This window comes from Pagrus major, chromosome 21 (genome assembly GCF_040436345.1).
Source record: "Pagrus major chromosome 21, Pma_NU_1.0".
Taxonomy (NCBI): Eukaryota; Metazoa; Chordata; class Actinopteri; order Spariformes; family Sparidae; genus Pagrus; species Pagrus major.
This window is the reverse complement of record NC_133235.1, coordinates 19,278,360-19,294,917: the sequence shown is the minus strand read 5'-3', so window position 1 is coordinate 19,294,917 and position 16,558 is coordinate 19,278,360. Positions and strand designations below refer to the sequence as shown.

At 39.4% G+C, this 16,558-nt stretch overlaps 1 protein-coding gene across 1 annotated transcript; it reads right to left on the bottom strand.

The window, feature by feature from the left end:
- LOC141017447 (ATP synthase subunit g, mitochondrial-like) lies at positions 1–1,866 on the bottom strand. Its single transcript, XM_073492173.1, has 3 exons — positions 1,762–1,866; positions 1,313–1,473; positions 1–196 (listed from the first exon to the last, which is right to left on the bottom strand). The coding sequence occupies exons 1-3, from the start codon at positions 1,811–1,813 to the stop codon at positions 98–100; spliced, it is 312 nt and encodes a 103-aa protein (XP_073348274.1). The 5' UTR covers positions 1,814–1,866; the 3' UTR covers positions 1–97.
- Positions 1,867–16,558: the final 14,692 nt, after the last annotated feature.

Sequence of the window (16,558 nt, the reverse complement as noted above, 5' to 3'; positions counted from 1 at the left end):
TTATCTGACTATAGACATCTGTTTATTTGAAAAATTGGTGCAGGTTGTTGAGAATGTGTCAATTAGAAGTGCAAAAGAAGAAAGAGAAGTGCATTATTTAGACATCGTATCCAACAATGCCTCCTTTGCCAATGCACTCGCCGATGTAGAACCACATCAGCACCTCAGTGGTCACAAGTCCATTTCTCAAGGCATCCTACAAAACAAAAAAAACAGAATTAAAATTTTACATAAATTGAACATAACTTGTTCATCCTCTTGGAGGGTTTTTCCACAAACTTTTGCTTCGAACTAACCGAGATGGCATTTAATCACTCTGCACTTGTTTATTTGTGTGGCCCACATAGTTTACTTCTATTATTATTCAGTCATTTCTATTGTTTATGCAGATAAACTCAACCGTATCACTGCTGTATACAACACACTGATGACTGGGGATCTGAGGCAAGGGGCTAACCATGTTCTGCATCTGGCCACATCAGTCACATCCAGATATAATCAATGCCTTCTGTAAAATATTCCATGTGTCAATATAGTGTGCAGCAAATTTAAACTTGTTTTTTAGAAGGATGAAATCAAGGCTCTAACAGTTATTTCCATTATTGATAAAGTTGTTGATTATTATTATTATGATTCAGTGACTAAACATATAAAGTCAAGTCAGTAAAAGGTAACAAAATAGTAAAAAATGCCAATTTAAACTTTTCAGACAGTGAGGTTGCATATTCAAAATTGCTTGTATTGTCTATTCAACAGTCCAAAACTCAGTACATCGTCTCAGTGAAGAAGCTAAAACAGAAAGTGTTGGTTCTGGGCCTTAAAACTAGGGACAGACCAATTACTGGGTTGGCCGATTATTGAGGTCGATACTCATTATTTTGCGTCAGAGTGCTAATAACACAAACACATTTTAAAATGTACTACTTTGGCTCTGATTCAGCATCCTTTCTCTCTCTGTAGTCACCGCTCTGTTGTGTCACTCAATGTCCCGTGGACAATCTGATGTGTTAGACATCACAAATAAAAATCTAAATGAGTAACTTGAATCTGCAAAGTAACTAGTAGGGGTGAGGGATATTAGGATATTTTGGTGATTCACTTGACTGTTTATTCTGTGACATATCTGAGTTTATTTTGTGTTTTGCGACCATTTTTGGCCCTCAAAAATAACGAGACATTTTTTGTGTGACTTTTCTTTCCATATCCATGCACATGCATATATGCACCCATTTCCCAATATCCCTAACTCATTTTGAGTAGTGTATCTTGTTGACTTCAACACAGGGTTTCCACACACATATCAGGGACTCACCTTCACTGTGGTCTGCCCCAGGCGTCCAGCCTGGAAGCTCTTAATGAGTCCCGATGCGGCCTCTAGCGCTTTGGGGATCTCGGCAGGTGACGGTGGGACGAGCTCCACACGGGCGTAGCGCCAGAAGGTCGCTAGTCGGGGTTTGGAGTATGTGACAGCGGCTGAGATAGAGACACAAACACAGAACTATCTCAGGATACCATTAGCACTAGCTATGGAGCAGCAAAGTCAAAAGCCACTGAGCTGTTTCGTCGTTTCTAACAACTATCTAAAGACAAGTTGCTGCAGTCATTGACACCTGAGTTGAGCTAATAGAGGTCACACTGAAGTTGTGCAGGTGCCAACAAGCTGTAACGACGTGAGCTAGGTTAGCTAATGCTAAACAGTTTATTCTGCTAACGCTAGCTCAGTTAATAATCGGTAAAAAGAACAAAGGTGAGTAAACTTACCACCGACTGCAGTAGGTACTTTAGCAACGAGTTTCTGTACTGCCTGCGCCATGATGACGACCGTCCAGTGCAGCAGGAAAAGACCAAAGAAGAAGAAAAGTAGCGTGAGAAGGTTTCCGGGTCGTTGATTTCAAAATAAAAGTGGGTGAAACGGTAAGTGCGGCGATTTTATTGTATTTTCAAAATAAAAGGGATCGAAGTATATAAGAAGTTAAATATATGTAAATAAATCAGATTGTTATAATTTATGAAGCACAAAATTGATTTTGGCCGGTTTCTGTAATGTTGATGAAGTCATACAGAAGCTCAAAGACTGCACACTGCACCATCACGTCTGTTATTTTCTGGAGCAGAGTTATTAAAAAAGGCAAAGTAAAGCAAATTTCTTTGTAAAGCACCCTCAAACACAGAGGACATTCAAAGTGCTTTGTATAAGGCAATGAAATACACAAAATTAAAAAAAGAAAACACGAGAAAAACTAAATTAAGGAAATAAGAGTGTCGTAGAGAAACCAGTCAATCAAATGCACAATATAAGAGCAGCATTTTTAATTTACATTTAAAGGGACACATTTCAAACTGCATCAGTAAAGGGGCATGAATAAGTCAGATTTAAACTGGCATTTAAAGGGTTAAAATCCTGAAAATGATTGAATGTTTGGTAGTTTTGAATAAGTGTGAAGTTGTTTAAGTGATTTATGAAAAAAAAGCAGAAAAAATATTGATGTATGATGATTTAATAGCAGTTTTTTTGTGCGTGTACATTTTTGCCATGAAGGTGTCCAGAGGGTAGTAAATTTGAGGAGGGCACAAGGGTTAAAAGGGCGTATTACCCTAACATTTTCAGTAAAAGACAGCCCCAAAAGTGCCATCCAATGATATGAAGATCCAAAATGGTGGTTGATTCATACTTAAGTTAATATGCTGTAGCCTACAGTGTGTATTTGAGTGTGTGTGTGGTGTGTAAGTGAGAGAGCAAGAAAAAAGTAGGCCTAAGAGCCAAAGGCAAAGTGTCTCTAAGTGCATGTGTGTGCGTGTACTTTGTATTATGACAAGGATGACTAAATCATGACTCACTTTCCTCTGACTCACCCTGCAACCCACATTAAACAACAAAAAAAAACTTGTGCAGTAACAAGAATGCAGGTTAGACGTGGATTTCCCAGGCAAACACCCAACTAATGCCAGCTGTTTGATTTACACTTTAAAAGATGGTGTTACTTTACTGTATGGATAGTTTATACATATTAGAAGACACTGTAATTGTTGCTCCTATACTCAACAACAATATCTCAAAACTCTTCTCTTCAAGCTAGTAGGTTCTCACACTATTTTTTAAATCTGTGCAGAGTTAAAAACAGGACTGAGAGCAGCTCTACTGCTGTAGTGGACGTGTAGAGCAATGAGGATAAATCACTAGAGGGTGCTCTCTAATAGGTTACAGTAACAAATAGAACTAGACAGGGATATCTTTGAAATTCATGAAACTACCTTGTATTCTGCAAAAGTATTACATGAACAGTGGATGAATTTAAGTTGTACAATAGTCTTCTTTATTCCTGCATTGTGTGATTTGTCAGTGCCTCTTGGAGGGTGGGTGGTTGTCAGTGTTTTATATTCTTCCTTCTAGCAAAATGTGCTATGCAAATAAAATTGCCTTTCCCTGCCTCATGGGGGAGTCCTTCATCTCCTCAGGCCAGCCGAGGTTTTTTTTTCTTTGGTGGTGCCATCATAAGAACCTCATGCAGCAAAGACAAACACTGTTTGAACCCACAGAACTTTATTTTGAGTTCAACTCAATTTGCAAGGGTTTCCAAAAATACCAAATCACTGAATTATGAGTAAATGTCATCAAAAGAAAAAAGGCAACAACAATTTCCCATTTCAAGTAGCCATGAAAATGTGACCTTGGATTTGATCCACTAAAGTGTAGCAGCCATTCAAAGCAGTTTGTGCACAAGCAGAAGCAAAAATACAAACAGGAATGTGATTTTTTTGATAGAGAGCGCGGGGAAAAAATGCTCAGCTAACTTTGAGGCTATGAAAGAGCCACTTTAGATGGTGTAAATCAAATAAAATCGACAAATCATGATAAGTCTTATTTCTTTTACATAATTATGAAGCAACAGCCAGCAGGTAGTTAGCTGAGCTTAGCATTAAGACTTGAAGCAGAGTAAAACAGCTAGCCTAGCTCTGACCAGAGGTGGAAGGAGCCTAACTGCGCCCAGCCAAGAAATAGTTCAGCACATAACCCCACTTAAAACAACAGCTTGTAATTTCTTTACAAGATTAAATAAATGCAAAGTGTTAATTAATTGACTTTACAGGTTCTGCTATGTGGTTTGTGTTAAGTTTGGACAGGGCCAGGATAGCTGTCCTTTCAGGTCTTTATGATGAATTGAGGATGCATCTTAGATGCGATCACTCAGTCCACATGGAGGTGGTCTGGGCCACATCATCTTAGCTGTGTGTACGCACATGTGTCCTGGGCCACACTGAAGGGCCGCCTACTCAACTGATGTCCTCCGTGAAACAAAAAAGAGAAGCCACAACAACGGGCATAATAGATTACATGCTGTCAGATTTCCATGTGTTTCACTGTAATGCAGATCACGTGTTTTGACTCTTAACCTAACCCAGTGTTAGCAGATGTTTGTGAACACACTGTCCATTTCAACCGATATAATCATTAAACTAGTAACTACAATATCCCCAGACTCCCTTAAAAATTATGCAATTTTGAGACATGTTGCATGAGGGGAGACTTTATAAACACTGCAAAACATATATATGACGAATTCCAAATCATTCGTACCTTCTTGGAAATTCGGCAATAAATGCAATACATTAAGGTGTTTCTTCACAAAAGTGGCAGTTTGTTGCAGCATCGCTGTACAAGCCTTCTGTGTGCACATACATGTACACTCATACGTGGGTGATACTATTCCATTGACCTACGGGTGACCTACACGTGCCAAGTAACATAGCAATGCGCCCTCAGCGAATAAGAAGACTACAAGCGTGTAAACTTGAATGTAAACAATACAGGCTGTAACATGTTCAAGACATCAGGTTTGCAAATGTTTTATGAGGAAGAAAATGCATTCAACATGTTTGTTGGACGTCATGGAGACACACAATGCATTCTGGAGGGAAACAGTGAATGTAAACATAACTTTTGTTTGTGTACTAGAAAACTCCACAGGGCAGCTCGAGAGAGCGGTATCAATCTTCCCATCTAACCCTTGATGAACAGGTAAATAAGCATATTTACTATTACTATTACTACTATTTCTTTAGAGGTCCAGTGTGTTAGATTTAGCAGAAATAAAATATAATATTAAAATTATATTTATTATGTTAAAAAAATAATAAAATTATATTTATTATATTTAAAATTATATATTAAAACATAATTATGTTTTTCAATAATATATAATCAGCTGAAACTTGGACGTAGTAATGAACATATTGCTGCCTTCTGGCTGACACATTTAATGAGATTATTACTTCCCGAAAAATGCTTCAATGGAGTGAACTTAATTTCTGTATTAACGAAAAAAGATAAGAAACCAATTTTAAGGAGAGGAAAAGTCAAAAGACTCTGTGCCCTTCAGATATGACTGTGACCTTACGGCGCAATGTTCATTCAGCAGTGATGTGTTCGTTCCACACCGTGAGGCAGCAGGACTGAGTGAGTCATAGCGACGGACTGAGACACATAGAAATACACACAGACAGACAGGAAGACGGGGAGGCTGCAGTGATTGAGTAAATCTTGCCTTTCATGGTCTAAAGCTGCTTGTACATGCAGATGAGATTAAAACAAATGACATCACTACCTCAGCCTTGGCAATCAACACAAACACACACATTTGGTGATAGAGCAGCCGTGCAGGCTAGTAATCAGTCCAGTCTCCTCCGGGGTATGAAGACAGATAAGGACATCATCCAGTTCTGTGTGTGGATCTTTGGGGAAGTATCACGATGTTTGCCAAGACTGAGGTGATGAAGTCATTTGTTTTAACCTCAAATGTAACGACTTCAGAATTGGAGCATTCCTCTTTCTCCTCTTCCTAATTATCATCTTTATCCTAATCAGTCATTTTCTCTCATTTTCTTTTGTATGTTTTCCATCTCTCTGGCCCTGTCTAGATATCTTGTATCCACACATTCAGCCTGTTTGTTGATAATCCATCAGGAACAAGCTGCAGTTCATAACTTGTACAAAAATTGATCGCAGGCACGCTCTGGTGAGATTTTCCTCCCCTGCTTGCAGGTTTTATCTGCAGTCATACAGATAGAGAAGAGGATTATTATGTGTGTTTGCATATTGGATAAAGCCGTAAAACCAAAAATGAGAAAAGTTGAAAACAACATCAGATGAGAGGTAAGCTGTGTTGGGCACATTTGTTGTGCTATGCACGTAGCACAAAAGTGTGTCAGCAGTTCTTCAATACACGTGGACACATATACCAAAGAAATGTGGTTGAATGTGCCTCTGACCACCTACAGGTGGCCTGGCGGTTACATCCCAAAGCTCGAGTGAATTCACACCTGCAAGCTCATTTGCGATCTTGTCATGCTGCAAACATTTTAACGCAAAGCATGAACAAGGTCCCTGGCCTTCCTTTTGGGTCCCTAATATAAGATTCACTTATGTGTCATATGTACTGCCATGTAAAAAGAAAAGCCTTGCGTCTGTGTCTGGTTTCTACTCAAAGCCTCAAAGCTGCTTTAATCAATGTTTTATGGATCAAATGAGTGAATGTAATGCTGAAGAGGTGTTGAACACAGGGAATTATAACCAGGCTATGTTAGTTTAGTGTCTTTCAGCAAATTGTTTTGGTTCAACTTTACTGGTTTGGTTCACTCTCTTAATGGCTGTTTTGAATGAAAAAGCTCTAAAACCCAACCACACACAACCTGTCCAGTGGAAACGACTTAGTTATAGTGACTAGCTTGTGAAAATAGTGGAGGATTTAGCAGCTAAAGAGCCAGATATTTTCCTCAGAAAGAGGTGGAGACCAAAACAGAGCTCGAAGGAGAGTGAATATTGGGATTACTTTTATCAGGTGGACAGAAACACTAAATAAATGTTAGTAAATTGTAAACGTAAATTGTCAATTGTTTGCCAATGACTTTCCTATATTGACTTTAACAGAGCAAAGTGCTGTGATGAACTGGCAACTTGTCCAGGGTGTACCCCGCCGCTCACCCAATATCGCCTGGGATTGGCTCCAGCCCCTGGAAAGGAGGAATTGTAGAAAAGTTTGTTAGGGAGGAGGTGTTGACTGTTCGTGTCCAGTGTGAAACCAGAAGTCAATGGTGACTTATTTTAACTTGCATCACATACATAACGTAAGCTACTGTGCTACCAGCTAGGTGGGTATGTTTGCAACAGAAATTACGAAGGTAATGTAGAGATTTCAACCCAAACCACGACGCTTGCAACAGTCATTTTGTTTTAGGAACTGTGAAACATGTTGTTTTAGGAGACGCTGACAATGAACTTATTTCGTCATTTAGGTATGGAGATTGAATGAATGAATGAATACATCTGTAATACTGCAATTGAACTCCTCTGTTGAGAGCAGCTACTCTTCTTCTCACTTCAAAACCATCAGCGATGAGAGAGTACAATCTTTCCAGACCTGCAGGGGGGATGATTTTTATATCGAGCCGCAAACTGCTTCAGCACGCCTTTGTGATACTGTGGGATGATGCCAGATGCACCACACCATCCGCTAACAACCGATATCCCTCTCTAATGTCAGCCAGACACTTTTCCAAACCTAAATCAGACTTGTCAGTGAACACCACAGAGAGAACAGGGAACACTGTGAATTCTTGTTAGAGTCTAAACAGTGTGAATGGGCCAATTATGGCAGGAATCCCAGTGCTTCGTTCTCTGTGGTTTTTTGAGTGTGTTAGCAGCAGTAATGTGGCCATTACGTCAAACCCCGCAGGTAATAAGAGTTGTAAACCTCACAGCGTAGGTCTTGATTTACAGATTGATCTTTGTTCTGATCCTCACAGCCAGAGGCTCCAGCTGAGACAAGCAGCTGAAATGAAGCCTCTCCGCGGGCTGACTGGCCTCGTTCTCTGTGGTACCCAGCGGTGCAGAAGTCCTTCAGAGTTCAGTTATTACTCCAGAGCCAGGTGATGTAGTGGCTGAGTTAGGACTGTTGTAAGATTTTTGCACTGCCCCCCTGAATGATGTCACTGCAATGAGCAGGTGGTGGAGTAGGTTATGTTACCAGCTCATTAATTGCTAAAAGGCAGGAAAAAATCATCGTAGTTCTTGACTCTGAGTCTCTGTTCACACCTTGAAGTGGCCCAGTTAAGTTCATCTATGTGTTCTCTTTAAATAGATGGTGCTAGAAGCTGTGGTTAGTGACTTGCAGAGTTAGTTGATAAGCTACTGTAGCCTGTGACTCATCTACTAACAAGCTATCCAGCCAAGAATATGCTAGGTCTTGGAACAATGGTTGTAGCTGTGTTCAGAGCACGTTAAGTCTGCCTATAGGCATTCAAAAGTTTGTAATGTGAATGAAGCAAAATAAATCCTAGTTTAAAGTTTTGTATGTTTCATTCGACCATATCACCATTTCTACAATATGCCTCGTATCATGTTCAGATTACATGTATATGAGTTGACCTGGATGTCAGGAGGGCACGGTGGCGATGTGTGACAGTTAGCTGAGACGGCTCCCAAGCAAGAAACCACTTGTCGAGACGGCATTTCAACATTTGTAAGTTCAAAATGTTTTTTGACGAGACATCGGTTCATTTTCCAGCCGTGTTGGTGGCAACAGAGCCGGATGTTTTTGAGGAGATGTTCGGGCAATTTGCAGACAAAAAATTGTGTTTTTTAACAAGATGTTGGGACGATTTCCAGCCCTTTCTGGAGCTAGAACCAGGTGAGCCAAAACAAGATCTTTTCTTAACCCTAGACAGATGGGTTTTGTGCCAAAAGCAAAATTGAAAATTCATCAAAAAGAAAAAAGTTACATCATGTCAAACGTAAAGTTTCAACACAATATGTTGGCAGAAATGTACTGCCAACATTTATTCTGATAATTTGGTTATCACAGGGATGTAAAGTACCGGAGTGAATCGTAGATGTGTGTGTTCGCACAAGGTTATGTTATTTTTAACAACAACGTGAATTTCTACCTTTTTAGCTATTCCAGAAAATTAAAGGATGTTTTGCTGCCTTCATCCTTAATAGTTAATGTTAGCTCGCCATTAACTGGGGTGAAAATTAATTCACAAAGACTAGTAGCATCTTTTAAGGTGGATCATATTCTTACCTGCAGCGCTTTAACCAGGATTTTATCAACACTGTGGTCAAGAGTAGGCCTGAGGAGCAGCATTAAAACAGAATTAGAAAATCATGTTATTAAAAACATCCCTCACAGCACAATGACTCAGAAGAAACTGACTTCTTTCTCATCTAACAACCATACTTTTTGCCTGAATAGAGGCCAGCCTCCCTTTTCAAACACCTTTTGAAGATAAAGAATGTTTTATCAGTTTAGAAAGTTTACCAAAGATACTGCATCCTTGAAGACTTTTCTCTTCTAAAAGTAAAACATGTAATACTTCCATTTCCACCATGTGGCTTTTCAAGTGCAGCTAATTCCTTCTGTTTATAAGTCATTATACAAACACACTCTCCTGTCAGGCTCATGGAAGCGGTCGGATACTTATCTCTGACAGTTCACACTATTTTTGCTATTTTGAGCTGCTTATGATGACACTCTATGACCGTATGTGTTGGCTGCTTGAAAGATCATTCCTCCCCTGCCAGGTGAAGATGCCACGAAACTTTGTACTCGTTTCCTTTTGTTGGGGAGTTTTCTTTTCTTTGAAGCAGCAAAACACGGAGGAGTTGAAGAAGAGCTCTAGCCTGGCAAGATTAAAGCTACCAGTGACTTACAATGCACCACTGAGTGTAACAGGATCGTTTAGTAACGCAGGGCCCAGTGATCATCTCTTCAATTATAATTTAATACCCCGACTTTTTCACTTTGTCTTATACTGAGGGCAGTTTGGCAAAGCAAACACACCCTTCGATGTCTGTTTAACATGCTGCTCTGCCTCTTCTTATCCTGAAATGTCAACTCAAAAATTCATCTGTACCTGCTTCAATCACTCCCAACTTTGTTGTTCGCATATTTAATACTCTTGCTTGCCTGCCAACAGTCCTGCATTGTGGCTTCAGGGACGGCTTTGTGGAGGAATAATTGTGTTTGTGCCGCTCTCTCTGCTGCTACTAGCCTTGGGTCCGCTTCAGACCACAAACATGAACCCTGGGACACGCATCTGAAGCTACAGAGCTTCTGTCTCAGGCGCCTCTTTCTTTTGGAGATCCCTGCTTCACTTCGTGCATGAGTACCTGCTTCCTGTTTGTGCTAACGTACACGTCGTGAACTGAACAGACAGTGTTTATGTCCCTGGTAATACCATGAGTTACGACGTTGCTGACCCGGCTGTCTGTCTCTGTTTTATGCCTCTGGTGATGATCTGCTTATGGGTCATGTCACGTGTCTGTCTGCCTGCTGATTTATGTTCTTTTGCTGCTGTCAACAACCTATGTGCAATATGTGCACTGGTGTTAAGTCACTTTCCTGTAATGACTGAGCCAATGGTTTTCTTTTCGCTTGTGCAATATTATGTCTTCACACTTCACATGCAGTACATTTCCCCCTGGATGGTTGCAGGTGTTCAGGGAAGAGGGTCCTATCAGCTCAGTGTAAACCCAGCAGTAAGTGATATATTTTTATTTAAATAAGTGTTAAATAGCTCTGTATTCCAGCAGTAATCAATATTAACGCGCGTTTGGTCAGTAACCCATGTCTCTCCTCCCCCTGCTCATGCAGTAAAAGAGAAAATATGTTTTCTGGTATCCCTGCCCACTTTGTCCAATCACAACAGAGAAGTCCATAAAGAGGCGTACCTGACTGCATGTGAACATAGTAGAGAGCAGGATCTTCCTGTTTGCTGTTGTGTCTGGTGATTACTGCTCTGCTCTATGGTGATGTGGAGAGGAAGGAGGTTTGCTTACTGCAAAACAGACAGGAAGTTAGCTAAAACGACGACAACGCTTACAGCAGCTTTAACGTCTACGCAAACCAACAGTGTTGTAGTCAAGAAAACCTAAACCGAGACCAGGTCAAAACCAAGACCAAAGCAGGAGTCCTTGTACTGAATTTGAGACAAGACAGAGTAAACACAAAAAGGCAGGTAGGTTGAAACAACAACAATTGACGGGGTGATTAACTTAGAACACAGGTGAGGAGCAAAAACGGCAGGAAAACAGACAAAGGGAGGAAATGAAGGGCAAAACCTGACGCGTGATGACAGACCTTCAAAATAAAACAGGAAATAACAAAGCCAAAAACACAAACCATAACACTGAGGACAATTTCCAGCCGTGTGTATGGCGATCAAAACAGGTATTCTAAGCCAAAACGTGATCTTTTCCAAACCCTAACCAAGTGGTTTTTGTGCCTAAACCTAACCAGACTATAAGCTCAGCGTTGTAACAACATAAAATTGAAAACTGAACCTAAAGAAATGTAAAGTTTCAACATATATGGGGTTTGCAGAAACGTACTTTGCCAAAACTCATTCTGGTGATTGGGTTGTAAGAACATCGCGCTCAGCCCCATGTGTGCCTTAAGGCAAAGCTTACTGTTTGTGGTCATGGCATTTACCTCCTTGATTGCGAGATGTCTCATTTTTCTCTCCTGGAAGGAACAAGCACCTTGTAATTTTTCAAGTTGGATTTGAGACACTATGCATTACCTAAAACTTTAGAGAAAATCAGATATATGCTTATATCCCCCCCCGGGTTGGTGGAGAGAATAGCCGAGTATCTTGCCAGTTATAATCCTATGTACACCGCAAACAAAGGTGTGATCTAATGGAAACTCAAAAAAAAACTGTAGCAAAACATGAAGGTAAAAATATCGGTTAACTAACTAACTTCTGCCTTGCACACAGCCCATTCACATCATCATTTCCCTGTAACATTGGATGCAGCGTGGCTTCAGCTCTGCTTTTTGCCCTGTCACTTCCTGCTTCCTTCCTTCAGCTATTTTTTATATTACTTCAAATAGTATTCAATAAGCCCCCACCTTCACCTCAGCCTCCACCTGTAGGCTGAGTCTGAATCAGATTATCATCTTCACTCTCTGCTGTGCGGAGCTTTGCGTTCGCTGGCAGGGAGCCATGAAGTCAGAGCCCTATAGCGATTGTGTGCACACATCTGTTCAGCATGAGCTTTTTAATTCCAAGATACCAGCATTACAACAAATCAAGTAAAGTACGCAAAGGTCAAAGCCACTGCACCCAGCTAACAAAGCTAAGAACTTGAGTTGCCTCAAACTGTCGGCAGACTCGGAGAACGCTCATAAAAGGATTTCAAAATGCCCAGATATCACATTAAAATATGACTCATAACCCTAACCCTAACCTAACCCTAACTGGCTTTTTACAGTTTCAAATTAACTTTGAGTTTGATTGCTCAGGTTGGAGATTTCAATCTGAACCACAAGACTGCATCATTCAGGTATTAAAAAGATAGAGTTAGTCTCGACGGGGTTGTTTAGATCTATATTTTTAAATCTAAAAACAGCTGTTGCATGTTTTATATTTGACGGTTTTGGCCCAGTTAAATTACATATGAGGAATGGTTTCTGCACTGATCCAGCAAAGTGTCGTGTGTGGAAATGCGTGTGAGTCTTCTCTAATTATCGAAATTTTAGACCTCGTGCTGGGTTTGGCTTTGAGGCTGTCACAAACAAACTTGACACAGACTTATAAGTGATTTATCCTTTTATTGAACACAGATGCATGCACATACACACACACACACACACACACACACACACACACACAGAGAGAGATAGCTGTTGCTGTGGTTTCTCTCAGATATGGAAGATGATCTGTTGTCACGCGAACTGGTTTCTCCTTCAGTGTAATGCACGCCTGCATGTAGCTGGAATGAATTGGCTGTGGGTGTTGGTACACTGTATCTACCTGTTTAAAATTAGGGTTTTGTAAGAGAGGGGTTTGTGTGAATGTGGGTGTGTTTATAAATGGGTAAATGTGATACAAAGGGCCGGATCACAAACAAAAACAGGTACATGATTCACGGCTGCAGAATCCAGATGGAGAAAAAGAACGAGGAAGAAGAAGGAGGAAGAAGAAGAGGATCCTCTTCAACAAAACACATTTAAACATCATATTTCTTTAACGTCACATTTATCGTGTCCCGCCTCCCGATCCATCTTTTTTCCAATGTTCAAGCCTCAAACCTTCTACAATAAATAATATATTTGTGAATGAAATCTCAGTCTAGGCATCAGGATTTATTGAAGGAGGAGCAGTCTCTTCAGTGCTTTGCTTTCCAAACAAACTCTTACATAATGATTAGTAATGTAATAAATAATAAACAGGGCTCAGTTTGTATTCCGGATGCAACATCGCTTTGGGATTACTCATGGCAACCTTGATGTGGTGCTTAATTGTTTGATTAGAGAGGAAAATGATTATTAAATGCTTGAAGGAGGCTATTTATTGAAGACAGAAGCACCTTTTAAGTGAGCTAGATGTGCTCTGAATAGAAGTTAAATATACCGACAACCCGTGGATATTCAATCACTTATTTTTCCGAGCTGAATTTAAACTGATGTCAAAAAGTCAAAAGTGATCGTAAGCTTAGAGAAACTCTCAAGAACACAGTCTGACATTAAACTGCGTATGTTTGCAATTACTGTCATCAGCAGTAGTTTCTCATTTAGGAGCAGCAGCAGTGGCACATTTTGTACTCAAGATTTCATTTTTTCTGCATCCAGCTGCTACCAGAAGTTCAGATTAACACCACCTGCCTCTTGTAAAAGCTGACACAAACATGACTCATGAGTTCACAAACTTCATAACTTCAGCATTTTGTAAGCAGCGTGCCATCAGTTAATGAACGTTCATAAAACACGATAACACACTTCAATGTTATAAGAAAATATATAAAGCTACAACAGCTCATATAGCATCAGTGAGTGGTGTGTGAACATTTAATGGAAGCTTGATTTTTGAGCCAATTTCTAAAATAATTTAACTGAAGTTGAGATGACACATTTAGTATTGTTCAGTCACACTGACGAACATTAATTATTTGATTTCCTTTAAATTATCTTAACAGTCAGTTCAGTGAATCTCACAAAGATAAGCTGCGGCAGCTCCTCGGTGCTATTTTGATCCTGCATTGGTACAAAGTTAAAATTTGAATCTGCTGCCTAGTAAATTTTTTTGAAGTATAAAAGTTTAAGGCGGAGAATGACCTTTAACCTTTATCATGGTTGGCTAGATTTCATTATAATGTTAACCATGACTTATTAAAATTTGTGTGAAGTTCAGCGGGGAGCGTCTCTTTGTCCCAGACTGGATACTGTTTTTTTTAAAAATTTTTATAAAGATCACAAGTGAAAACAATCGGAAATTACTGTTTTCTACTCTATAATGTTTTTTTCCATTTACAATCTTATCTTATCATAATGTGTTTTTAAATAAATCTTAATATATAACAGATATCAGCTCATATAATGAAGTACTAGTACTAGTAATAGATGACAGTATTTCCCTTTGAAATGTAGTGTAAAATAAAGGTGCATAAAAAAAAATTCAAGTTATACAGTATGTGAGAAAGTAAGTAACTTTATTAAGCAGATTGTATTAAGTAAATTCATTTATAGAGCACTTTTCAGGAACAAGTTCTTCAAAACAGAAATAAGGCAACTGTCACAAATACAGATTTATAGACACATTAATTACATTAATAACATTATATACTTGAAATGAGCATTAGTACTGTTTGAGGACTTATTTAGAAAGTCTGACATACGCTGCTGGAAGTAACAAAAGAATCTTGTCAATTATTTAAACCCACCATTTGACTTGAACGTCACCCTGAGGAGTCGTCCTCTCCGCTTTGTGCAGCACGATGTCGAGAATACAACTGGAAAAACTCTGCTCCTGTGATCTTTTAATAACACCAAACCAACAGAAGCAGATTTCCTCCATCATGAGCTTTACAGTGAGAGGTTTAAATTCAGAGAGGATGTGTGGCCACGTTTATGTGAGTCCTGTGCTTCCTCGGCTCTGGATGATTGCATTCTGTAACTTGAAGAATGGCCTTGATGAGGCTTTGAGAAAAAAACGTCTAATGGCCTTTTTACAGCAGTAAAGAGTACGAAAAAACACTTAAACAGCTATACAGATGCAACTCAGACAATTATGGCAAATGCTGACTACATATACAAACTATTGGTGAACAAGGCATCATCTTGAATATTGTGTACATCAGGTGGTCACGTCTGAAGCTGTTTCTAGAGGGCCTAACTCCGGTTCCTGCTGAACTGAGCCAGTGTTTGTTTAACATCGAACTGTTATCAGCTCAGTAGGCACAGGAGGTTGAGCCCAGGCACCTGCACCACCTCACTCTCACCACAAGGGGAAGCAAACAACAGGTTTACAGCATCAGGAAGTATGGACACTAAAAAGGTTTACCTCAACAGATGTATGTCCCCCAAATTTGTTCCACTTAACGTTTTAATTACTAGGTTAAATTAAGCAAAGATATGATAAAAGGGCCTTTAAAATTAAATTCAAAGGGTTGGTTTCCTCAAATACAAATAATTAGTCTTCTGTGTGTCCAGGTTTTGAGATATTATGGAAATTTCCGCCTCTAGAGCATTGAGAAATGACATTTAGGCAATTCACCAGCAACATGTCTTCAGAAGAAAGAAGCTTAACTGTGGATAATCCACATAACACAGTGTGAATAGTTTTCATATCTCTTCAATAGGAAGTAATTCCACTGCAAACTGTGCACAGTGGTGTAATAAAAACAACCGTTTCTGGAAAGAAATGTTGGTGATTCATTTTTTCAGTGTTGTGAGCACCACATCTCCATTCACTTAGTCATTGGTGGTATCTACGACACACTATCTCAATATGTGGGGTAAATCAAACCAAATGTTAATAACATAATATAGGATAATAACTGAAGTAGCTTTTCACATAAAATTAAGAAGCTTCAGGATTACAATATGAAAGCATAGTAAGACATTACATCGTACATTAAAAAAGGACATCGATGCAGAAATTATGCATGATAAAAAATGAAGGGATGAAAATAAAAAATACAAATACAAACTGAACACAGAAATGTAATGCCAGAAAAGTAATTAAAAGATGTGCAATCATAGTACACATCAGTCTGACAGCAGCACAAGTGGTCAAGCACCATTTACAAAAGTCTCCATACAGCTCATGGGTAACTGCATGTTTACTTGAAGCGCACATGAATACACACACGAATAGTGCTTTGCTTTCATGACCACCCAGACAGTAAATGAGCTCAGGAATCACAATTACATTGCTACTTTCCTTCCCGATGGGACATTTCCTGTACTTCCTTCCTGTATGAGTGAGCCCTCCCTTCGCTGCATCCTGCCCTCTGCTCTCACCCAGCTTTCTTTTTTTAGGAAACCGATCTTAAAAGGGATAGACGGAGAAGACTGAAAGCCTATTGTGCTGTACAACATACCAGAGATACATAGGATATATAATGCTTATATATAATGCTAAACATGTGTATATATAGCTAAACATTCTCATTATTGGGAGTTCAAATTGGTAAGATGATCCACAAAACACAGCAATATTTTCTATATTCATCTCCTTGAAATTAAAGCTGCTTACATTTCCGTATGGTGGGATGTAG